At 43.1% G+C, this 25,668-nt stretch overlaps 1 protein-coding gene across 1 annotated transcript; it reads left to right on the top strand.

Moving 5' to 3' along the window:
• The first annotated feature begins 222 nt into the window (after window positions 1-222).
• On the top strand, window positions 223-25,042 carry smad10a (SMAD family member 10a). The gene is made up of 13 exons (XM_079523321.1): window positions 223-324; window positions 1,763-1,838; window positions 6,705-6,945; window positions 13,506-13,680; window positions 15,179-15,202; window positions 15,565-15,795; window positions 16,098-16,385; window positions 16,969-17,070; window positions 19,223-19,276; window positions 19,502-19,685; window positions 20,501-20,669; window positions 20,909-21,047; window positions 21,346-25,042. The coding sequence occupies exons 1-13, from the start codon at window positions 321-323 to the stop codon at window positions 21,555-21,557; spliced, it is 1,899 nt and encodes a 632-aa protein (XP_079379447.1). The 5' UTR covers window positions 223-320; the 3' UTR covers window positions 21,558-25,042.
• Window positions 25,043-25,668: the final 626 nt, after the last annotated feature.

Here is a 25,668-nt window from a genome sequence, read left to right as displayed (position 1 = left end):
CTTTCGGCGAGACGCCGCACGCACGCGCGCGCGCCCATGAACCCCCCCGCCCCCCACACCCTCTCTTTTGTTATTGTAGTCAGCGAGGAGGAGAGGAGGAGGAGGAGGAGGGAGCAGAGAGAGAGGGAGCAAGAGCACAGGATGCACGGAGGGAGCTCTAAAGCAGCCTGATAGTCTGATTAGAACCCTCGCCCCCCCCTTAAAAAAAGAACCTACCAAACAACACCCCCCCCCCCAAAAAAAAAAAACACACACACACCCCGAAGAGCCGTCCTCATACCACCAGGACCCGGACTGATCCTCTACCTCAGCAGCCTCTGATGTGTGAGTATACCGCAAATACCTAACTAACTACTACAGAGAAATATAGACATATATTGTATACCGATGATCTCGTCTATTCTATCCGCTTGTTGTAGCCTCGCTACCCGCCGCGACCGCCCGGCGTCTCTTTTAAACCCATACTAAATACACCGTGGAGAGAGCGAGAGAGAGAGAGGGAGAGAGAGAGAGAGAGGGAGAGAGGGAGGAAGTCACCAGACAGACAGACAGACAGACAGTTTACTGGGATCATGCTTCATGCTTGCATGATGTCTGCTCTCTGCTGCTGCTGCCTCGTCATGTTTTCATTACATTTTCCCAGCCATTCACCTCACAGTCATCGTGCATGGCCCCGAAAAAATAGCCTACCAATAGCGCTGTGCTGGGCTTGTAGATCTGCTACCCCCCCCCCCCCCCCCCCCCCGCGCTCCCACGAGACACCTGAAGTATCAGAATTTTTTTAATGTCACAATTCATATCGAACAACTAATAAGAACACATCCGAAATGTGGATAGTTGGAATGTTGACGTGATCATAATCATAAAGCTCTTACAACGTTGTTGTTAGAGCTGTGTGCCGTTTTTGTGTGTCGTTTTTGTTGTTGTTTTTTAATTTTTTATATATATAATTCCCTGTCTGGATTTGTTGAGAATGTTTAGAGACGAGCATAGATTTGGTGACGCGTGATGACCATATATGCAGTCAGTGGCAGCCAGGAGAACTGAATGGATGGTTGAATGTTAGTGGATCAGCTTTGACTTTCACAGTGTTGTTCGTTGTTGTCGTCTACATCATCAAAGGTTATAGGAAGAAAATGATCGATTTTTGACCTTGTCTTTTGACACTTAATCAAACTAACTTATTGAGTCGATTGTGAAATTAAAAAGAAGTGATTAATCGAGTAGCATACTGTGTTCTGTAACAGTTAAACACTTTCAACCTGGCATCTATTTCTGTGATTAGCCTATGTCGGTGGTCTATAGGTGAAAAAATATATTAAAAGAAAATCTAAAATAGATCTAAATCTTGCTATTTTTGCATGACACTGATCATGATGTGATAAAGCTTCATGGTGGTTAGTTAAGTGCTTAATTGGACTAATCAATTTAGTTGATTAGCCTCTTAAAAGACTCTATAGACTCTTCATGGTGATTCGTTGTATAATGTATTATAAATGAATACAATTTATGAAGAAAAAAAAAACATGCTTGACAATTTACTGCGAAGCGTTGTGAGCTTGTAGATCCGCTATTTTCAGAGTGCAACACCACCACCTGAGCGCAACCAAGCATAAAATGACTTGTCTTTTCTGGATCTCATCTCCACTCGTCCCTCCCTAACATTTCAGTCGACGGACATTTTTTTTGTCATAGTCTTTATTCGTTTTTTTTCATTCGAAATGAACACTGCAGTGTTGGATGTGCTCTCCTCTCCATGCAGGGTCTGACTCAGAGCTTGGTCACCATGAAGCTAACAACGTGTCGGGACACCTGTTGACTGACCAGCTCAACACCAGGTAGGAAACAAGAATGACGCAGTCATAACTGCAAGGTGCAGAAAGCTCTCATTTATGAACATCTGCAGTATAATCAGTTTGTGTGCCGCAGCCTCTGCTTCAGATCATGGCTTCTCGTTGCAGCGTTTTGAGTATGCAGCAAATACGGTCTCACGTTGCGCCGTTCAGAGAATGGGTTTTATGGGTAAGTCTTCCCATTGGCTTAGAGGCAGCCTAGAGGCAGCCAATCATGAAAATGTGTCACAGTCTACTAAGGTCGTCTTTACGGTCGCTAGAGAAGTAGCAAATGTAGTCCAGGCGCTTTTCAAGCACCTGGCAAAATTACGCAAGCCACAAGGAGCCGGACTCTTAGATTAGTAGCCGACTATAGGCTGCCAAGCACAATAACTAATATAACCAAATATGGCCATAAATATGTTGTTTTAAAACTCGTTCTAACTGCAGTGGATGGCAGAGTCCGCAATACACAGCTCACTCTCTCAACGGGCAGCTTATACTTTATCAGGTACACTTGGTCAAGCTTTGCATCCCAGACATCTGGGATGCAAGTCTCACTCACCCTCAGAAGCAGTGGTGGTTTTGTTTTGAGACGATTATGATAGCTAGCTAACACTATAGCTGGTAGGCTAGCTGGCATTACCTCAGGTAGCCTACATATCTTGCCTATTCATAATTAATTATCAGAGTCATATTATCCATACACCATGTGTCTTTCAGCGCCAGTGTTACGGAAGCGGAGATATCTCTCTCTCTCTCTCTCTCTCTCTCTCTCTATCTCTCTCTCTCTCTCTCTATCTCTCTCTCTCTCTATCTCTCTCTCTATCTCTCTCTCTCTCTCTCTCTCTCTCTCTATCTCTCTCTCTCTCTATCTCTCTCTCTCTCTCTCTCTCTCTCTCTCTCTCTCTCTCTCTCTCTCACAGTGGAGCCACAGTGTTTGGGCTCCACTGTTTACAGAACGTCAGAGTTCAAGTGGTTAATTAATAAATGTGTCGGATAGTGTTTGCTGCACGTTAAAAGTCTCATGATCGTTCATGAGACTTTTAACGTTGGTTTCACTGTGACTATTGAAAGTTATCAGAATTAAACGTAGCGTGATATTTATTTTGTTCAAAACGTTATGGTGCTAGTTATCATTGCTATAGACTCTGCTGTTTACAGGTGGGAGAGAGAGGGGAGAGAGTACCAATCTATCAGCTTCATTTTTATAGTGTTCCAGTTCTAAGTTTCTCCGCAAATGTATTTATTTAATCATTCCCAATTGTACTTGCATGTGTTCTTTCTCCTGAGTCCATATTCGATTAAATTCTTATCCCGACCTGAAAATGTATGTCCTTCAGCTCCGTAGCAGCAAGCCAGTCCAGTGTGTCATTGTCTACTCTAGGTCAATTAAGCCACGATCACGGTGGCCGGTATTTGGGGCAGCTGGTAATCACGTGTTGCACAGTCTGTAATGAATCCCCACATTCGCAGTGGGCACTGCCTGTGAGACCCCACTTTTGCAATGCTGCACGAAAACGTCCCATACCTGTCCGCAGGCGATTGAGGGTTGCTCACTCGTCCTTACGGGGGAGGTGCTGGCCAGGAACATCTGTGGGGTCTGCAATGTATTGGTGAAGCCTGGATGGTTCTGATGCCTTCCACTGGTCCCTCCATCCACCCAGGAAGCCTTGGAGGCGTCAGCTGGTGTTGTGCGGAGCAGTTCCTGGGCCTGTGTGGCAAAGGGGACGCGTGCGCTGTGGTCTCTCCGTGAGGACCATGTGGAGGAGGTGGGATTCACTCATCTGTGCCTTCCGACTCATCTGTCTGTGCTTACCTTCTGACCTCTGCTGGAGTGATTCCAGCAAGGACAGAGAGTTGGTTTGTTAGAGTGGCTCGTAGACATCCGGAGACAGCCCATAGGCCGGTGTTGAGGGCGGAATCCATCTCCTTGACATGAGGGCTACGGCTCCAGACTGGGGCACAGTACTCAGCGGTGGGGAACACCAGAGCCTCGGTGGAGATGCGCAGTGTCTTTGTTGTGTAAGATCCCCACATAGTAGGCTACCGGCTAGACGCCATATCAATCAGCGTCACGAGCGGTGGTCTTTCCCTTGACACTGTCCAGGTGTTGTTCAAAGGAGTGTTCTGTCAAGCTTCACCCCAAGATATGTCGGAGAGGACTGTATCTTCAACTGCATATTTGACTGCATCTTCAACCATGATGTTGATTTTGGGCGTTGCTGTAGAGGTGGAATATTGTTGCTACGGTCTTCTCAACATTGAGCTTGAGGCGTCAGTCCTTCAGGTTTCCTCAGAGAGGCCCTCCTTTACTGCTTCCCAGCATGACTTGCTGATGGCCAGGTCGTCTGCGTAGCCATACTTCCTTGATGTTGTTGCGGGTAGGTCTTGGATATAGATGTTGAATAGCATCGGTGCCAGGCCAGCACTGAGCCCTGCGGGACGCTGTTCTTGAGCTTCCGCACCCTACTGCTTTGGCCGTTACTGGTGTGGAGCTGTAATCTGCGGTTTCCCAGCATCTCCATTATGAAGCTAACCTGTTAACCTGTTTGTGAACAAACACTGTAGCAATGATTACAATCACGATATAGATTTATTATAACACTTATTTTAACAAGAACATATTCCCGCACCTTTTTAGAGTTATATCTTGTCAATATGATAATCATGATAATAATAGGAAAACAATATTTGGCAGTTGGAAATAGAATAATCATATTTGAACCCCTCACCCTGATAAGCACTTGGAATTGAGGAATTGAGGAGTTGAGGCATTACATTTTGTTTGATTCAGTTCCACAGATAATATTGTGAAAATAGCTGATCTACAAGCTCAGGTTTTGACCAGTTTTTATAGTAGTTTGTTGATTAATATTATTTTTTTAATGTAGTAATGGACTTTTTTAATTTCTTTTCTTTTTAAGGTATTAAAAAAGTCATTACATTGGCACTTTGCTGGCATCTGCATGGGGACCCCCCTCCCCCAAGATCATGTGGGGATCATGTGGGAGTCCCGACCTACAGGTTGAGAACTACTGGTCTAATATGTGTCAATTTGGGGCCTTGTCCTTGACATGAAAATGGTTGAGAACCACTGCTTTACAGAATATATTCTCACACACAGGCACGCACGCACGCATGCACGCACGCACGCACGCACGCACGCACGCACGCACGCACGCACGCACGCACGCACGCACACACACACACACACACACACACACACACACACACACACACACACACACACACACACACACACACACACAACCTTGTCAGGAGCAGTTAGGTGTTCAGTGTCCTGCTCAAGGACACTTTTTTATCCTTACATGTTTTATTTCAGGTAGGTCAGTGTAGAGAGACAGGAAACAAAAGGACAGACAGAGGGCAGACAGACAAGACTGGGTTGAGATTCAGACCCTGGTCACATATCTTCACTGTTGTATTTCTCTTCACCTTGTATTTACATATTTCAATGTGGTTTTATTCTCATGTATTAATGACCTACTTTGTCATACTCCTTATCCAGATTCATCAAAATTTGACTATTGTAACTCTCCTTACTGGCCTACCGGAGGCTATAGTGATTCTATATACTATAATTCATTATAGTTTAATTGTAGAGATATTCTACTGTTATGTTCTTACTTAGCTTACTTATGATCCTTGATGATTATTTCTATGTATTACAATAATATTGTATATTATCTATGCATTACCATGTGTTGTTCTTGCTTACTGTAAATTGCTCTGGATTAAGAGCGTATGATAAGTGATAAATGCCTAAATTGTAATTGTAATTACAAGTCGCAAAAATAGCAGATTATACAATGTGTCGCAATGCGAAACGTTAAAGGGCAAGACCACTTTGGTAAAGGATTGAGTTGTATAGTTAACTTGCCATGATGTAACTCCAAAGGTGGACAAGAAATAAAAAAACACACCCGTGTGAAGTGGGTGTGATGTCACTGGTGGACGGGTCTCTGAACTGCCCACAGCCCTCCTATGAGACACAGACTGAATAGAAAGAAATAGTGCCATTTTATCACGATTATTAGTGAGGACCTATTATATGAAGATAGGTTGAAAAGTGGTGAAGTGGTCCTTTAACATTCCTATACTATACCACTATATCTTATCGAACATTGTTATACTGTATTATATATTATTATATTATCTTAAACTATTATAATTATTATTATTGTATTGCTATTTGCTACTACTTGTATTTGCTCTCTTTCTTTCCCCCAAAGTTGATCTACAAATCTATGTGCAAATATGTACAAGCTCACGATCTACAAGCTTATTGCGTCGTGTTGTGAATTTGTCGATCAGCAATTTTGGCATGACCACTTCTGGATTCATCGAAAAACTAAATCGATAGATAGTTGCAGCCCTATTTGAATCAAGCGAAAATAAGATCAAATGTCTAATTTTGTCTCTGTCTTGTGGATGTAATATGTCCAAAACTGTTGAGTAATAAAAAAATATATAAAAAATATTTAAAAAAAACATAGCAAAAATAGCAGATCTACAAGCTCAAAACGTGTCGCTTCGCACTGCATTTCGAGCTTGTGGATCTGTTATTTACTTCTTCTTCTTCTTCTTCTTCTTCTTCTTCTTCTTCTTCTTCTTCTTCTTCTTCTTCTTCTTCTTCTTCTTCTTCTTCTTCTTCTTCTTATTATTATTATTAAAATAATGTAAACACTGTGGAGAAGAGCTGTGTGGGGACTTTACATAACATTCTGCAATTTTAGGTGCCTTTGTGTGAAAAAAACACAAAAAAGTTAAAATATGGATATTGGATATAAGAGGTTTTTCTACCTAATGGCAACGATTTGTGTCACCTGTCCCCCCGGCCGCATGCAGCATAATGTCAGTGAACCCTCCGAGCAGCAGCGATGCGTGCCTCAGCATCGTGCACAGCCTCATGTGCCACCGGCAGGGCGGCGAGAACGAGGGCTTCGCCAAGCGGGCCATCGAGAGCCTGGTGAAGAAGCTGAAGGAGAAGAAAGACGAGCTGGACTCGCTCATCACGGCCATCACCACCAACGGCGTCCACCCCAGCAAGTGTGTCACCATCCAGAGGACCCTGGACGGACGGCTGCAGGTCAGTGACGCACACACTATATATACACACACACGCACGCACGCACGCACACACACATTGTCGGGCAGAAACCAGCTAACTCAATTTTGCACCTTTTGTTTCATAAATCAACGCTATTGAGCACCCTTTACGTCTGTGTGTTTGTTAAAAAATATATTGAACCAATGAGTTTTAAAAAGTATTAAAAAGCACTTTTGAGTCCTGACAAAACCAAACCAAAAGTCAGTTTATGCTTAAGTGGCTAATTGATTTGTTGATGCCTAATCCTGTATTTGATTTGTTCGAAAAAGTAATCAATTACATAATCACTAAGATTGTATTGTAGGCTATATTATTTTATTTCTCCGCCTGTGGACAGTCAGTCAGTCTGACGTACGGATGGACAGGTCTTGTGAAGGTGATACTCCAGGAACACTTTGAGTGAATTTCATGACATTCTGTACGCAATGAACTGATATCATGTAGGCGTTCAAAGGTCACTGTGACCTGACAAAAAACAAAAGCGTAAAAAAAATGTTGTTCCAATGGATAGTTATTAATTAGTCACAAGTTCTTATTAATACTATTCATTGGTTCAATATTTATAAGTGCATCTATATGGTTTAGCAGTGTTTTTGTAGGGCAATACAGATTTGTAACTAAAGTAACTTGTGCATAAAGTGCAGTATTGCTTTCCAATAATACAAGATACACTGTCAAAGTACACTACTAGACAAGTAGGCTCTACAATACATGATCACAGGTTTGGTTGTCGATAACCCACCAGTGTGTTGGTCCCCACATGACTTTGGTGTGGTCCCCAGATGACAATTTAAGGACTTTTAACTTTTAAAACCTTTTTAATACCTATACAAAATATATATATACAAGAAAAATACCATTAATGCTAATGTATCAAAAATCAAGGTCTGAAAAGTGAAAAGGTTGAGTGTCACTGGTCTAATCTACTTAGTTCATTGTAACTGAGTAACTCAAGCTTACTTTTAATAACTGATTAATTACTGTAATACTATTTAAGGAAAAAATATAATAAGTTTCACCTCTAGTTACTGAGGAAAGTAGTCATTTTGATTAAATTTGACTTTGATTTATTTAATTGCTTGCATACAACCAAAAGACAATCAATGATAAAAACACACTAGATTTATGTCCACTGTGGTCCCCTTCCCCAAATCGACAGGCACTGACATGCATAAATAACAATATTGCTACAGTAATATGTAAATATCAAAATGCCCAAACTGAGTGTTGTGCAGTGCAGCAGTTGTTGAGGCAGGTTTGCAGCAGCATTTTTGTCAGGCTGCCCTGGAAGCAGGTAAGAATGAATGGGGGCGAGAGCTGATGAAATCCATGGAAATATCCTCACTGTCGGGCAGAAACCTCCTATCTCCATGTTTCAACTTCTTTTATACATTTCCGTTATTTCCAATGCCCTACGTCGTCGAACAAGCGTTGCACAAAAGTGGTGAAAATAGCAGATCTACAAGGTCGCAACGCATCGCGATGTGACACGTTGCAACCTTGTAGATCTGCTATTGTCACTATTTATATGATTTATTTTTATATGAATAAGAAATATCGATAAGAAAGGAACGGTTTTGGAAATATGAGGTTTCCACCCGACAGTGAAGACATGCAGATTGCCTGCAGTGCGTGTGTGTGTGTGTGTGTGTGTGTGTGTGTGTGTGTGTGTGTGTGTGTGTGTGTGTGTGTGTGTGTGTGTGTGTGTGTGTGTGTGTGTGTGTGTGTGTGTGTGTGTGTGTGTGTGTGTGTGTGTGAACACTTCGTTCACATGTACGCACGCAGGCAGGCACACACCCCAAAATGCTCGAGGAGATGCGACCACTTGGAGGGCGTGTCTGCTGTCTAGACCAGTCGTTCCCAAACTTTTTCATGTCAAGGACCCCCAAATTGACACTAATTAGCCCGCAGACCCCCATTTGAAAAGATTTGTACGGCTCTAGCAGAGATTCTGAACCCGTTTTGTACACTCACAGTTATAGACCCATAAGGGTCCATTTGGTTACAAACTATCATTTAGCTGGGGACCCCCTGGAACTCCCTCAAGGACCCCTGGGGTTCCCAACTTCTTACATCTGATAAATGCTGAGACACGCGCGCACACACACACACACACACACACACACACACACACACACACACACACACACGCACACGCACATATACTAGATACGTACATCTCGTGCAACGAATTTCAAAAGTAGTTTATCTGCAAGCTCAGAACGAGTCACACCAAGGAACTATGTAGAGAAGATATTTCCGCTAGTTTTGAAAACAGAAATAATATGTTTTTGATTATGACTTGAAGGAAATAGGGATGTCACATGTTAGCGGACAGGCATATAAGCATGTACATCCGAAATTGTATTAATCTGATTTTTTTTTAAATCTTAAAATGCAATATCGGTATCGAATCAAAATCAAAATAAATGATATCAGTTTTAGCAGATATTTTATTTTATAATAATTATGCTGAAAAATAAATAAAAAAGCCTGATAAAGCCTTTTGTGGAGATGAAGGCTGCAAATTCTATCAGTGTTTTCTGGGGAAGCTTTCAAAAGAGTCAACAAGTTGTAACATTTTAAAATAAAAATACTACATTCAAGCTATTTATGTTGGGATATAACATTTAAATAACGGTGCATTCCTAGTTTTGGAATAAAGAGGCATTGCTTTTTTCAAATTCAGTGTTTATAAGCCTTTTTTCAGAATGGACAAAATTATTATAATTTTTGAATAAAGAATGAGATCATATCGACATTGGTTATATCAGTTATCGGCCATAACAGCAATTAATTATATCGGATGTCGATATCGGCCAAAATGTCTCATCGATACATCCCTAGTTAAAATGTTGCACTACACTAGATGTATTGGTCTTCAATAGGGGGGTCTGGGACCCCTAGGGGATCCACAGAGTTATTGCATGTGGTGTGTCCTCCAAATCTTTGTGTGACAGCAGGATCTTTCCTTTACCACTTTAGAGCACCGCAATGGACATAAGCTGAAAGGCTTTCTTGTTTTCTTTTTTTTGAAATTATGTTTTTATTTTGGTCCTTGTGTACAAGCATAATGAACAACTACATCATGAGAAGTACATTACATTACAATCATATATATATAAAGATATATTTCCCATGTTCTCAATGGTGACCAAAGTTACAACATTTTTCTTTTTCTTTGGAGCAAAAACAAAAAACGAACAAACAAGAAAAAACAAAAAAGACGAACATCTGGGCAGCTCTGAAGGGAAAAGGGGGAAAGGAGACGCTTTCACTAATCTACATTACAACTTATTTGTAAGCAAGTACAGGGTCATACATTCAGCAAGTTGGCTTTCTTGTTTTCATATTCAGTGATGCATTGACTGTACAGTATGTTGGAAAATGTTCTGTGCTCTTTTTATGTCACCAAATAAAATCAATCAATATCAAATGAATCAATCAATCAAACTTGAACCCTATCATTCCTATTCTGAGGCCAACATTAGCCGAAAATAGAAGATTATAAATCTGCTATTTTAGAGAAATGTGTGTGTCCCTGCTTCATCTCTCTCTCTGCTTTTATAATGTTTATCCCACAACTTTGTAACCTATTTTTCACCCGGTGCCAATTGCCTAATTTTGGAGTCCTGACTCCTAGGCGACCACATTGTTAATGATATTTTGTAGCCTACAACATAAGTTAATTTTATTATACCATAGCAGATGTATTATGATGCATACATATTTGTACATTTAAATTGCATTTAATTTAATTTGTATGAGAGAGAGAGAGAGAGAGAGAGAGAGAGAGAGAGAGAGAGAGAGAGAGAGAGAGCCTCGTGTGTGCGACTGTGCGTGTGATCATTGTTGTGTCTGCGCCACAGGAAGGGGGTGGGTGTGTTTTCATTGGCTAAGGACTGTTTGGAGACTGTGGTCTGATTGACAGAGGACATCTGCTGTCACTTTCTGTCACCTTGTGGACACACAGGGTCAGGGGTCATTCTGCTCACCCTCCTATCTTTCAATCTATGTTTCTAGCAGTTGTCTTGTTAAATAGCCATTAACTAGCTCTGTATTGTGACAGTACTCATTGCTATAGAGAGTGTTTGTTCAGTAACAGTGCTAGCTCTCTCTCTATATATTTTTTTTATCCCACGATTTTTGTAACCCATTTTCTTCACCCGGTGCCAATTGCCTAAACTGTAATCCTGGGCACTATTCTCCCTCTGCCAACCTGTGGAGAGCCTCGAACTGAGCTCATGCTTCCTTCAATGCATGAGGAGTGAGCAGGCCGCTTCTTATCATCTGACAGGGGGGAGTTTCCCCGGTAGGACGTAGCGCGTGGAAGGAACACGCTATTTACAAGAGAAATGGCTGCCAAGAGGGGTTAAAGGACAAGTCTGCACTAAATTAACATAAAGGCTTTTTTCTACTTAAAGGTGTAGTGAAATGAAACACTTTTAGACCATCTCCGTGGTCATCATATGGGCATACCTAACAATGGATGCCAAAAAAATGGGAACATTCTCATTTTTGTGTGTTTTTATATCAAAAGTCCATACAAATATATTTTTTATTACTTCCTGAAAACGAAAACGTGCTGCGTGATGACGTGTCGAGGCCCACATCGATAAAAGCCAATAAAAATGAAGCTCACCCGTTTAATTCCCCATATCTCCGCATCCGTCCAAACAGGCAAACACAGCTGCTACTGATTACAGAAATCCTCCGTTTTTATTCCCATTCAAGATAACATCCAGAGAGTGTATTACTCGGTTTCAACTTAATCATCACGCTAAAATATGTATCTGAAAACATTATAGGGTAGAATGTTTTCTACCATATTTTCTACCCTATTTTCTACCCTGTAATTGTAAGTAAGTAGTTCAGGAGAACATCAGCTCCCAGTTCTTACTGCACGGCTTGCCGCACCCAAGCCGTGCTACCCATTGTACGCTGAGTTGGCGATGCCCAGGATCTAACCCATGACCTTGTGGTCCGTAGGTGAGAGCTCTACCGACTGAGCTACCACTAATATTGATCCCTAAAGACTGGCCAGGGGTCTATTTGCAGAATTTCCCATGTCGTCGACCTTCGCCAGCACGAGCCGCCACACTCGTAAATCTGGGGTTTTGAGGTGAGCGTTCAGCACAACTCATACCTGACCTCAGAACGTCAGATAAAAGGGGGGGGTGCAGGGGTGACACTGATGACGCCCCCAAGCAGCAGGGTCTGGGGGTAAAATTTGTATTTTCCAGTATTCTGGTGGATTTGTGGAGTGTGTATCTACATATTTACTAACATAGGATCCATTAAGAAGCCTTTGACCTTTGACCAGGTTGACCACGCAAAAAGGGTGAAAAGCAGGAGAATTGCGGGCAGAGGAGTCGTGCAGGAGAAATGGTCAGGTAACTTGGCAGGTATGACCATAACTGCCAATCAAAGTGACTGTGGAGGCTGGTGGGGAAACTGGACGTCGGGTGATGACACATCAATGCTGTCAGTTACTGGGATGTCGGATGTCAAGAACTTCTACAGAAAAGGGAGTTAGAATTTCAAGGGTACCGGATTGACTGGTTGAGTCACGATTATTAGGAAATGTGCCCATATAATCAATTAATCATGCATGTGTCTGCTCACTCATACATTAGTTGCAATGAATCAGACATGAGTTTAATATGGAAGATTAAGAGAACAGTATAAGGGCAACTATGGGAAAGTAATAGATTAGTGGTTCTCAATCTTTTTTTTTTAGCTCTGGACCACTAGCATAATTATGTTAGTTAAATAATGACTGTTAAGGGTTTGATTTAATTCACCTAAAATTAACAAATTAAATGAAGCCCTTAACAGTCAATATTAATTTCATTTCAAGCTTTTCCCCCCACACCACGCCCATATCCCCCCACCCAACACAACAGTGGTCCCCAGGTTGACACATCTGTCCCATGCATCTACGCTATGTCACAGAGTGGCTGTCTGACCGGAAATGTTTGTCAGGAATACACCCTTTTATCAGTCGTACATCGTTATTGGCCAATACTCGTCTTGTTGTCTGCCATCAGTGTATTGCTAACTAAAACAAGTAAGTTGGCCCACGTTCATCTGTTGTTTCATAAATCTATATGATCAATGCACGTCCCACTGGAAGCAGACCCCCAGGCAGACCAAGGATTAGATGGAGGGATCTTATCTTCAAAATGGTCCGGGAACGCCTCCGGGATCCCTCAGAATGAAGTTACTATTGTTACTCTGGAGAGGGAAATGTTGAGGGAAATCTGGAGCTCTCTGGCGGAGCTATTGCCCCTGCGACACGACTACGGATAAGCGGTTGAAGATGGATGGATGGATATATGATTCATTTCATGCTCATTATAATATAGTGTGATGAATAGCTGACAGACTTTTAAAACAATAATGTATTTTCTAATTTGTTTCCCTGGCACAAACTAAACAAACAAACAAACAGAAAAACAAAAAAACAATCTTGGTTTCGGTACTGATGCAGAGTTTCCCCAGGTCTTAATGTTTTTTTGTTTTTGTTTTTTCCGCAGGTGGCGGGGAGGAAAGGGTTCCCTCATGTTATTTATGCACGGCTGTGGCGCTGGCCCGACCTACACAAGAACGAGCTCAAGCACGTGAAGTTCTGCCAGTACGCCTTCGACCTCAAGTACGACAACGTGTGTGTGAACCCGTATCACTATGAGAGAGTGGTGTCGCCCGGCATCGGTGAGTCTGTTCTCATTAGGGATAATCGCTATTATCGTTTTTCGTGATTAAAAAAAGAACGCTTGCAATAATCATATCACAGAGATTTAAATTTATTGTGAAATTGTCATACACTAGGATGAATTCGCTTTTGTTGTGCTGCATATTCAGTACCACTTAAACCCCTCTATACTTGATAAAACTGACAAGAGCGCATGTGGTACACTCTTCACTCTACACAAATCCCACGTTGTAAGCTTGTAGATTGGCCATTTTTGGCGAACGTTCCCCCCAGAATCAAGGACTATTTAAAGAGGACGGGGAGCGAAGACCGTACGGTGGATTCCATGTTGCTCCCTGGAAGGAAAGAAACATGCGCAGTTGAGACCAAGAAGTTGTACATGCACAAATCATAGATGTGGCACAAATGGCCCAGCAGTTGGCGTGATGCCACTGAAAGGAGAGATGATTGTACATATCATGTCACGTCCGACCAACATTACTGTCTGTGTGATGATCCATGCTGGGACTTACTTATCCACCGCTGTTAAAACGTTAATATAAAAGGTAAAATGCAATGACGTGACATGATACAGTATGTACAAGCATCTCTCCTTTCAGTGGCATCACGCCATCTGCTGGGCCATTTGTGCCATATCTATGATTTGTCATGTACAGTACAACTTCCTGGTCTCAACCAAGGACTATTTAAAGAGGACGAGAAGCGAAGACCGTACGGTGGACTCCATGTTGCTCCCTGGAAGGCAAGAAACATGCGCAGTTGAGACCAAGGAAGCTGAACGCGGAAGTATTGGCTGCATATAGCCCATTGTGCATGTTTCTTTCCTTCCAGGGAGCAACATGGAGTCCACCGTACGGTCTTCGCTTCCCGTCCTCTTTAAATAGTCCTTGCCCAGAATAGGGATGCTGGGGGTTCCAGTGACTAACAAAAGTGGCATTTTAAGTTTTAAGCATATTTTGATTATCGAAATAATATTGTTAAATAGTGATGCACAATTAATAGAAAAAAGGATTGCGATCTAGATTTGATCTAATTTCTAAATTTGAGCAAGAATCGTGCAGCACTAGTTGTCTGTCCAATTAATTTTAGTTACTCTTGTGTTTTGCTACGATAGAGAGAGAGAGACTTTAAGAGAGGTTTAAGTCGAGCACTTTTATGTTGTCTGTTTAAAGCCACAGTAGTTGGCTACAGGTGCCACATTGTGAATGTAGTAATGTTCAACAACTACAGACTAAAGACAGTAAATATTTTCATGGAAAAAATGTGAATCATGTGAGAATCGTGATCTCGGTTCTTGTGGAGAAAAAAAACGAGATTCACAGCACGAATCGTGCAGCACTATCGTTAATCACAATAGTTTTTTCCACAATAATGGTAATTTTCATAACGTCCCATCCCTAGTTTGTTCTACGTGCAACATCAGCAGCGCAGCAGTGACAAATGATGTGGTTTTGTCTGTTTATAACTGTCACTGTGTCTGTGTTCTTCTGTCTCCAGTGGGTCTCAGTCTGCAGAACTCAGGTGCGTTTTACAATAATAAGATTATCATATGTGATGTGATGTGATGTCTACTTGTTTGTCTGTTGTCTTTGTGTGTTTTATTTATTTATTTTATTACCACCGCTGAAGTGCCCTTGAACAAGGCATTGAACCACTACGATGAAATGTGTTCTATGAGCAGGGCCTGGCTGGAAACAAGTTCTTGAGCTTAGCCCAGATACCCTGGGTAAATATAGTAATCATTTAATTTCATTTCATTGTTTAGTTAAGTTGGAAAAAAACGACCCTGGTATGAGTCTAGGTGTGACAACTTTATTATTGACATATAATACAAATACAAAATAAAATGTTACCATATCAGTACTTTTTTTTACTCCTCCCAGTCCCCCCAGGCAGGCTGATCAAGGAGGAATACATACATGACTGCATCGGCATCCAGATGGACCTCCCGCCTGGCATGCACCCTTCAGACCACCAGGGGCCGCTGAAGTTACCCACTACAGACCACTATGGACAGCCTCTAGTACTACCCTCCCTACAGCTTCCCCCTGAACCAGGCCACGGACCACCCCCATCTGTGACCCTCTACCCTAATCTGCCCGTCTCTCCCACTGGTAAGAACCTTGTCATCAGGGTAATATTAGGGCTAGGGTGATATGACCCCACGGTTATTACACGAGGCCTCGATTACAATTAGTGAACAAGTAGTTAATTAATTTTGTTCTATCCCATTTGATTAACCTGATTCGGTTTTGAAGTGTACAGATACTCTGTATACACTTATACTGTATGTTGGTTTGTTTACTGTTGAGTGAGAAAACAATGTTGCACATTAAGCTACCTAACTGTGGGGACCCCCATGAGGGTCCCCGAAGGGTCCCTGCTTTAAACCGTGTTCTGCTGACCTCTCCTCTAGGCTTGGGGGGTCCGGGGGGCTCCATGCTCCCCATGCAGGGCGAAGGCCTCCTCCAGATCGCCTCCCCTCAGGCCCAGGTGATGTCCCCCATGACACCCACGCCCCCGCCCCCCTCCACCCCCACCCACGGACCCTCACAGCAGCAGGCTCCACAGCAGCCTCAGGGGTCCCAGTCGCAGCAGTCCCAAGCCCCCCAGCCTCCTCCTCAACCCGCGCCCCCGCATACCCCCGGACACAACGGCTACACCCCCTCCAAACTCACACCCAGCCAACAGGCTGCCTTTCACAGTGAGTTACACAGCTCTGCTACACACCTAACACACACACACACACACACACACACACACACACACACACACACACACACACACACACACACACACACACACACACACACACACAGTGACTTACAACTCTGCCCAGTGCCTCCCTGCTTGTCACTGAGCATCAAGGTTTGGATTGGAGGTAAGTCCCTGCGACATCCTACCGTCATTACTCACTACTTGCTTATAGAGGGTATGCACAAGCATAAAATGAGTTGCAAAGTGAGTTTTAACATTGTTTATCGTCGTTTAACAACCAGAGACTTTTTCGGTTTGGATGTATGGGCTGTCAAGGCCAGAAAGTCCTTTTTTGCCACTCAGTAGGCGTTCCCACATAACTTCCGGGTATTATGATGATGTCACGCGCATACCCTCTATGGCTCTATTAGATGATCTAATAAACGCTGATAAACACACACACACACACACACACACACACACACACACACACACACACACACACACACTGTGATGTACAGTACATTACACATGACACCACACTGGACTCATTGTAACTGCATGATGTGTTTGTGTCACTCACCATGCAGCCACGTGGTCAGGCAGTAGCACGGCCTCCTATACTCCTGTAGGATCCCAGCCGAACGGAAGGAGTCACCAACAACCTCCACTCCACCATCCTAACCACTTCTGTAAGCACCTATTATACTGTAAATGCATTATATATACCTTCACTATATCATATCCTAACAACTTTTTCATACCTATTATACTGTATTTCCGCTGTCGGTCCAAAAACAGCTATGTCCAAAATCTTAAAGGAGCATTCAGTGATTTGGGTGATTTGGAAAACCACCCGGTCCGCCCCGGTAACAAAATGTGCACATGCACGTACGCTCTACAGTGGGGGGAAGTGCAACAGGCCAACAGCATGTGCACCAAGGCCCGCCCCCACTCTATCATGATTGGAGGAAGGCCCCTCTCATCCTGATTGGATGAAGGCTTTGCCACCCGCCACCAAAACTGAAACTAGGGTTTCTTGACCCCAGGGGCTCACTGGGGACAGGGAGGAACTCCTTATATGGTCAGCACACTCTATAGTAGGGAGAATTATCCAGAAAAAAAGAAAAAATAAGTGATATTTGAATTAAGTCAAATCACTGAATATACCTTTAACTGTTCAGGAAGTGGAAAAAAAATACTTTTAGAACAACACAATACGGCCTCATCAAAGTCGGTATAGTGACTTTATAAATGGTCAGGTACTTGAATGTGTCCTTATATTATCATCTCTTTTTTCCCATCTGACTTTGTCATTATAATCAATGGGGGACAAACCACCCAGAGCCATACAGTAAGACAGAGTTACGACATTGATGGGGCAGAAAACTGAGCGCTGTTCATGCAGCCTGAACAGTGGCAAGCTGCAGTTTGAAATACAATGTTTTGTCCTAACATTGCAAATATCAGCAATGTTAGGCATGTGTGCAACATGACAACTGTTTTATGGTATTGTACAGTGACAACTAAAGTCTTTGTAATGTTTATGTTGTGCTATTACTAAAAGACGATCTAAAATAAAGGGATTTAAGATCCTTAAAGCTGGGCTGTTGCCTGAGTCCAGTGCATTCTGCCAACTTCTGGTCCAGGACATTGTCACTCTGCCGCCATTGGACTGGTCGTAACTCTGTTTTAAGGCTCATTCATAGTCTGGATTTTCGGTGGTGAGGTGACCACTGCTCCGGTGGTGAGGTGACCACCGGAGCTGAAATAACGTTGAGCGGTGGTGAGTAAAAACAGAGAGAAGGGCTGGGTCGGTGGCGGTGGTTTGCTCTTCACCGCGGCTTGTGACGTCATGTTGTAGTTCGGTGGTCATCTAACCACCGAAAATCCAGACTATGTACGAGCCTTAACTCTATGGCTCTGAAACCATAGAGTTTTCGTTTTAGTCAGAAGCTTTTTAAACACTTTTCATTGGTTCAATATTTGTGAAACCCACACACAGACGTAAAGAGTTCAAGGGTGTTCAAAAGAAATGTTGAAAAAAAGGGAGATAGCTGGTGTCTGCCCGACAGCGAAGATGTACATTATACCTCCACTATGCCATCCTAGCCTCTTCTGTACGATTATATACACTAGTATAGCTCCACTATACGGCCCCTTTCCCGCCTAATATTGAACCAGTTTCCATTGAAAATTAATTGGTTCAGAGCCCTAAAAGTTGGTTCGGTACTGGAACCAAAAGTGGTCGCCGGTTCCGTGACAGCACCAAGGTTCCAACAACCTAGAACGGAACCAGTTCTAGAACCAAAGTTATTTTGGTGGAAAAGGGCCTACCAGTGTTTCCCTAATACTGGATCGGAAGTTCACAAGTTACTTATTTATATATTTGTCTCCAGAATTTCATGAATTCCAAAAAAAGAAGTGACAATAACCGATCTACAGTACATGCTCACAACGTGTTGCATCGGCTATACTATAGCAGTGGTTCCTATGTGGGGGGGGGGGGGGGGTCCAGTTCAAATATGATTATTTTTGGGGCTCACCGCCTGAGCAGGTCATTATTCCATCCCATTATTCTGACGTTCCGTTGGCCCCACTATAATTAACCCTATCCCTAACCCTGACCTCACACGGCACGCTAACCTAATTGTCGGAATAATGGGATGTTGGAATTATGAGCGGACCCACTATTGTCCCTATTTACAGTTATGAATAATGAGAGCCTCGTGGTTGAGTTCAGCAGTAAATGTCATATGGTAAAAGCTTTATGGAAAAGAAAAAGATCCTATGAAGTGAAATGTGCTGTTGATAATTCATAGTTCTTTTCTGGTTGCTTTTCAGGGTCACAACACCACGGATCCAACTCGTTCCCTCCACCTGTATCCAACCACCCTGGTTAGAAAGACTATCTATGAATACGTTACATACTGGAATAGTGGCCAATAGTCAACTCCTCCTTCACATAGCACTGAACGTGCTGTATAGTTGCATTCACAAATATTTTCGCAACTTTGTCACAATTAAATTGAGACAAAGTAGATGGCAGTGTGATACTCTACCGCTAATGGATTAAGATGAGGAGATTGAACGATGGTTGTCTTGTTGTTGACCTTTTGGCAGGTCCAGAGTTCTGGTGCTCCATCTCCTACTTTGAGATGGACGTGCAGGTGGGGGAGATGTTCAAGGTCCCGGCCAGCTGTCCTGTGGTGACGGTGGACGGCTATGTGGACCCATCCGGAGGGGACCGTTTCTGTCTGGGCCAGCTGAGCAACGTGCACCGCACCGACGCCAGCGAGAGAGCCAGGTCCGTGGCCTCCTCTTCTCTTATTCACTGAGGCTCCTTTTCCACCGGGGTTGAACCGGCTCTGTTCTTTTTTTCCCACCTAATATTGAACCAGTTCAGGGAATTCGGGAATGAATTCAAGGACCACAATGAAAATAAGTTAGGAAGACTATTTAACATTGACGCTTCCAAGATGAACATGTTTTTTTCTTGCATGACGTCTGTCGTCTAATAAAACCCTAAAAGTTGGTTCGGAACTGGAACCAAAACATGGATGCCGGTACCATGAAAGCACCAAGGTTCCAAGAATCTACAAAGGAACCAGTTCTTGAACCAAAGTTCTTTTGGCGGAATAGGGGCCTTTTGAATGTCTTTCTTAGCCTCTTGTCAAGAACCCCCAGTTTGAGATGTATTAAATCAGTCGTTCCTCTATTATAAGGTTCTAAATCAGCTTTTTGGGTGGCTTCAGTACGATTTAATATCACCTGGACCCCCCCCCCCCCCAACACACACACACACACACACACACACACACACACACACACACACACACACACACATATTGTACACTCCAGTGTTTATTCATCTCTGAGATAGTACAAACTAAATGGTTTTTGATAGATGTTGTTATTTAGGTTAGTTTTTTTCTTGACCACAAGTGATTTTCATAGCATGCTGTTTCGACAGATGCTAGGTTCATTGTTTACCTGGGCTGGTATCCTATAGTTTCAATGTGCAGAATGTTTAGATGTAGCGTGCTGTTTTGACAGATGCTAGGTTAATGGGTATACTGGTATATTATAGTTTCAATGTACAGAATGCTATGTTTGTTGCAGGTTACATATAGGTAAAGGTGTGCAGCTGGAGTGTCGTGGGGAGGGAGACGTATGGATGCGTTGTATGAGCGACCACGCGGTCTTCGTACAGAGCTACTACCTGGACAGGGAGGCTGGCAGAGCGCCTGGTGACGCCGTGCACAAAATCTACCCCGGAGCTTATATCAAGGTGAGTCTCACCGTTTCACCCATCTGTCCATGTTACACTTAAGGCCTGATGTACATTCACCCATCTGTCCATGTTACACTTAAGGCCTAATATACGTGTATGTGTACATAGCTGTATGCCGGTGTAGAAAATAGTGAATCTGTAAGGTTCAAAATTTCAGTGTGTCTTTTCAGCCGGAAGTCTTATTTTGAAGACCACCATTGTGAACCGTGCGTGTGTGTGTGTGGTTCATCCTGCAGGTGTTTGACTTGCGGCAGTGTCACAGACAGATGCAGCAGCAGGCGGCCACAGCGCAGGCAGCGGCGGCGGCCCAGGCGGCCGCCGTAGCGGGCAACATTCCCGGACCAGGGAGTGTGGGCGGAATCGCACCCGCAGTCAGTGAGTGTTTTCCAAATCACCTGTTGTACTTCACCCTCAAGATGCCTTAGTTAGTTAATAGTTACAATTTAGTTAAATTATTGGCTGCCATGAAAATATAAGGTTCTGAACTAGGATCGCGCACGCGAGTGTGTGTGCTCGCGCACACGCGTGTGTGTGTGTGATGGGGGGGGTGCGTGTGTGCGTGTGTGCGTGCGTGCGTGCGTGCGTGCGTGTATCTGTGTGTGTATGCGTGTGTGTGCGTGCGGGAGAGAGAGAGAACCTCAAAACTTGTTCTGTTTTTTTGTTCCCGTTACAGGTCTGTCTGCCGCAGCAGGGATCGGCGTGGACGACCTGAGGAGGCTGTGCATCCTGCGTCTGAGTTTCGTCAAGGGCTGGGGGCCTGACTACCCCCGGCAGAGCATCAAGCACACCCCCTGCTGGGTGGAGGTGCACCTGCACCGCGCGCTGCAGCTCTTGGATGAGGTGTTGCACACTATGCCTTTAGCAGACCCAGGGCCTGCTAACTGAGTAGCAGTGGCTCAAAACGTTAGATATTTCTTCTTTCTTTCTTTCTTTTCAAAGACCCTGATAACTCTGACTAGCGTACAGATGGAACCAAATGGAGCCCCATGTGTACGCTCTCAGAGTTGCAGACCCGTAATGGTGCATTTGGTTCCATTTGTACGCTCTCAGAGTTGCAGACCTGTAAGGGTCCATTTGTACACTCTAAGAGTTACAGACCCGTAATGGTCCATTTGGTTCCATTTGTATGCTCTCAGAGTTACAGACCGTAATGGTCCATTTGGTTCCATTTGTACGCTCTCAGAGTTGCAGACCTGTAAGGGTCTATTTGTATGCTCTCAAAGTTACAGACCTGTAAGGTTCCATTTGGTTCCATTTGTACGCTCTCAGAGTTTCAGACCTGTAAGGGTCAATTTGGTTTCATGTGTAGCCTACACTCAGTTACAGACCTGTAAGGGTCCATTTGGTTCCATATTTTGTACATTCTCAGAGTTTCAGACCTGTAAGGGTCCATTTGGTTCCATGTGTACACTCTCATAGTTTCTGACCTGTAAGGGTCTATTTAGAATGACCCAATTTGGGGGTCCCTGGACCCCACTTTGAGAACTCTGCTGAGTACAATTCATGTTCCAATTCCAATCCGGATCAAAACGCCCACACATACTATAAATCCTAGCAAATATGCACACAGCTACAACTCTAGTGTATTTTTGCTGCAAGCCAAACACTCGCTCCCGGAAATGTACAAAGAATATTTACGACACACACACACACACACACACACACACACACACACACACACACACACACACACACACACACTAAGAAAATGCATTTAACAATCAGTGTGGACAGCCTAATCACCCATGCTGTCACACACATGCACACGCAACATACACACACACACACACACACAGCGAACACACACACACTTGCAACCACTCTTAACCAAAACATGTGTGTGCGTGTACATGTACACACAGACATACAACTACTGATGTCTTTGACATAATGTGTCATGCTTTGCAACGGAGAGAGCAAGCTTTCTCCACAATCTGAACACAACCCGGAGGGGAGCTGGTTTTGAATCGATGTGTCCTGACACAAAATGTATCTTTGTCCTCTTCTGTTCTACCTTTCAACTAACATGTTTGTATGCACTGTAGAAACCCAGACCCCCCTATATTATATGCACTTTGGTACTCCTTCACAGCAACATAGACAAAACCCTATGAACACACGCACACACACACACACACACACACGCACACACACACACACACACACACACACACACACACTTAAAGCGACATGGCAGAGACATGACAAGACAACTGAAATCAAATAACCGAGGGTCCATTCAGATGACAACGAATTGGGTTAGCTTAATAAACCATGATAACAATAAAAGCTGACAAGACAAAATGTCTCTCCAGACCCATGAGCCAAATTCCAATACTCAAATTTCTGCATCCTCCGTCCTCCAGCGTGACCAGAAATCATTCAGTTCCCTTTACTTCCGGGGGAGCCGAGAGCGAGGAGAGAGGAGGCTCGTCAAGGCTCAGCCAGGATACATCAAAGCAATCAAATTCCAATACCCAAAATCTTGGCCACTCGTTCACTCACACTCGGTCACTCCGGCATGGTGGTGTTACGGTGAAATTGGTGGCCTGCTGAAATATGTGACAATCGTGTGTAGACAATCAAATAATGTCAGTGTCCGAATGGAAATCGTTGCAGTTTGTTATTAGCAGGGTTACATTTAGCGGTATTTAGGCCATGTATTTAAGACCTCCATGTAAGTTATGTGAAATCCACAAGATGGTCACATATTTTGGTAGGTCACCAATTTCACCATAACGCCGCCATGCTGGAGTGAGCGAGTGGCAGAGATTTTGGGTAGTGGAATTTGGCTCAAGTGTATCCTTCATGACGTGTTTTCATGGGAAGGTGTGACGTATAAATTCCCCTCCTCCACACCACTGTGATCCAGCTGTGTGACACGTCACAGGTAATCGCCGTCGCTTCAAAATGACACTGACAAGTGTCACAAGGACAATTCATTAAAGCGAAACACGTGCAATTCCTCCATCCTCGCCTCCCCTCCTTCACTCGTTTAGCCGAACGGAGGACACGAGGATGGAAGTTTGTGTATTGGGATTGGGCTATGGCAGTGGTTTTCAACCATTTTCATATCAAGGCCCATTATTTATTTGGCATTTGAGCCACGGACCACCATTATGACATTTAGCCTAGCAGAACCAAAAATTACTCTTGAGAGTAATTTGGTTACCAACTCTCCATCATTTAACTGGGGACCACCTGGAATCCCTTCATGGACCACTGGTGGTCCCCGGACCACTGGTTGAAAACCACTGGGCTACGGGAAGGTCAGCTGATTTCAGTGAGTGACTAGTGAAGATGCGTGCTCGCAGCAGGTGAAGAAGGCACGACCCACATGGACCCATACTGAATTCTGTCACCTCTGTGCTTGTATTGTATTCTGCTGTGTGTGGATCTAAAAACTCAAAACTAGCCGTCATCGTTAGCCTCGTTAGCCTGGTAGCCCTCTTATAAAATGCTAGAACCACTTTCAACCTAATTTATTTTCTTACCAAAAGATCTTTAAAAAAAAAAAGCCAAAAACATTCAGCTTTAAAGTAGTGTTGTGGATATTTGTGATGAAACAGTGCTGCCGTGTATGTAACCAAACCTTTTTGCCATACGGTGAGATCTCGCCAAAGCCAGAATACCTCATGATATAACAGTGCAAAACTCACGTTTTCGTTTTTTTAATCTTCTGATGCTAAGCTTTAACGGGTTACACAGTCTATACATGAACAGGCTGACGTTAGCAGTGGTGGACAAAGTATACTCAAGTACATACTCAAGTATTCAAAAGTACAAATTAAGAAGTAAGTTTAGTTTTTTTTTAATATCAATCCATTGCTGTATTGAAATTGAAAAAATAACAGATGTGCAAGCTCACAACGCGGTACACAGCATTTAATTTGTATTCCTAGAAAGTAAAAAGTAAAACGTGTTTATATTTGAAATATCAAAACAAGTGCTCGGAAAATGTACATTAAGTACATTATTCAAGTAAATGCACTTAGTTACTGTCCACCACTGGACGTTAGAATCTTCATGATTGCAGCGCTCTAGTTCTTTAGCTTTAAACTTTCAAAATGTTTTGTCAAAAAAGGTCTTGTCAAGGGAATCAGGTTGGCACTGAGACACTAGCAAAGTGGTCTGTAATACCTGCCGTGATGACCCTGAATAATATGTCTTTTCACTAAATCATTCACTTCCACATTTCACACCATACTGTAGATGGTCATATTACACAGACGCCACATTAGGCACTGGATTGTACGTCAATGTCGCCACCATATTGGTTCGGGCAACTTGGCCAAAACTCTACAAAACATTTTAAAATGGTTCAAATAGCCAATATACAAGCTCACAACATGTCGATGTAGATTTTCACTATTTTAAAATGTTTTTGAAAATACAAAGAAATACCTAAAAGGTTTAGGCATAACGGTTAGATGGGGCCCCATTAACATACACATACATATTAGCGTAATGTAGCCTATTTACAAAACAATTTCAAGAAAAATGAAATTACACCAATCAAAACATATAGACCAATTAACAGCAAACTATGTTTAGGTTTCTGTGTTCATGCTGTTGCAGTTCATTTCCATATGTTGGCAGCGTCACACAATGTTTCACCATCTGTGACACAATCCAGGACATGAAATGCTTGTATAATCCAGACAAGAACAAATGCCTAACGTATGCTTCAATGTATGACGGCACTGATCTACAATAGGTATTTTTGGTGTGACACCGTCTTATGACAAAGTATACATTGAGTTTTGGTCTTCACTAATGCTCGCTATATGGGACAGTATTATTTCTGTCTACATGCTGTGTGTCTCAGAGGTGGACTGTGGATCGTTCAAACATTTGCCTACCACTGATCATCATCTGTGGTGATTTCACGATATTGTTGCTGGCAGTGGTGGAAAGTAACTAAGTACTGTACAATTTTGACTTCTACTCCACTACGTCTCAGAGTCAAATATCGTTACTCCACTACAATTACTTG

Source organism: Electrona antarctica (genome assembly GCF_951216825.1).
Source record: "Electrona antarctica genome assembly, chromosome: 15".
Classification (NCBI taxonomy): Eukaryota; Metazoa; Chordata; class Actinopteri; order Myctophiformes; family Myctophidae; genus Electrona; species Electrona antarctica.
The sequence above is the reverse complement of the archived record's forward strand: the minus strand, read 5'-3'. Positions and strand labels throughout refer to the sequence as shown.

Coding starts and splice junctions, on each gene's coding strand:
- smad10a (XM_079523321.1), top strand. Junction 6,946..13,505: donor CCCTGGACGGACGGCTGCAG/GTCAGTGACGCA, acceptor TTTTTTCCGCAG/GTGGCGGGGAGGAAAGGGTT. Junction 15,796..16,097: donor TCTGCCCGTCTCTCCCACTG/GTAAGAACCTTG, acceptor CCTCTCCTCTAG/GCTTGGGGGGTCCGGGGGGC.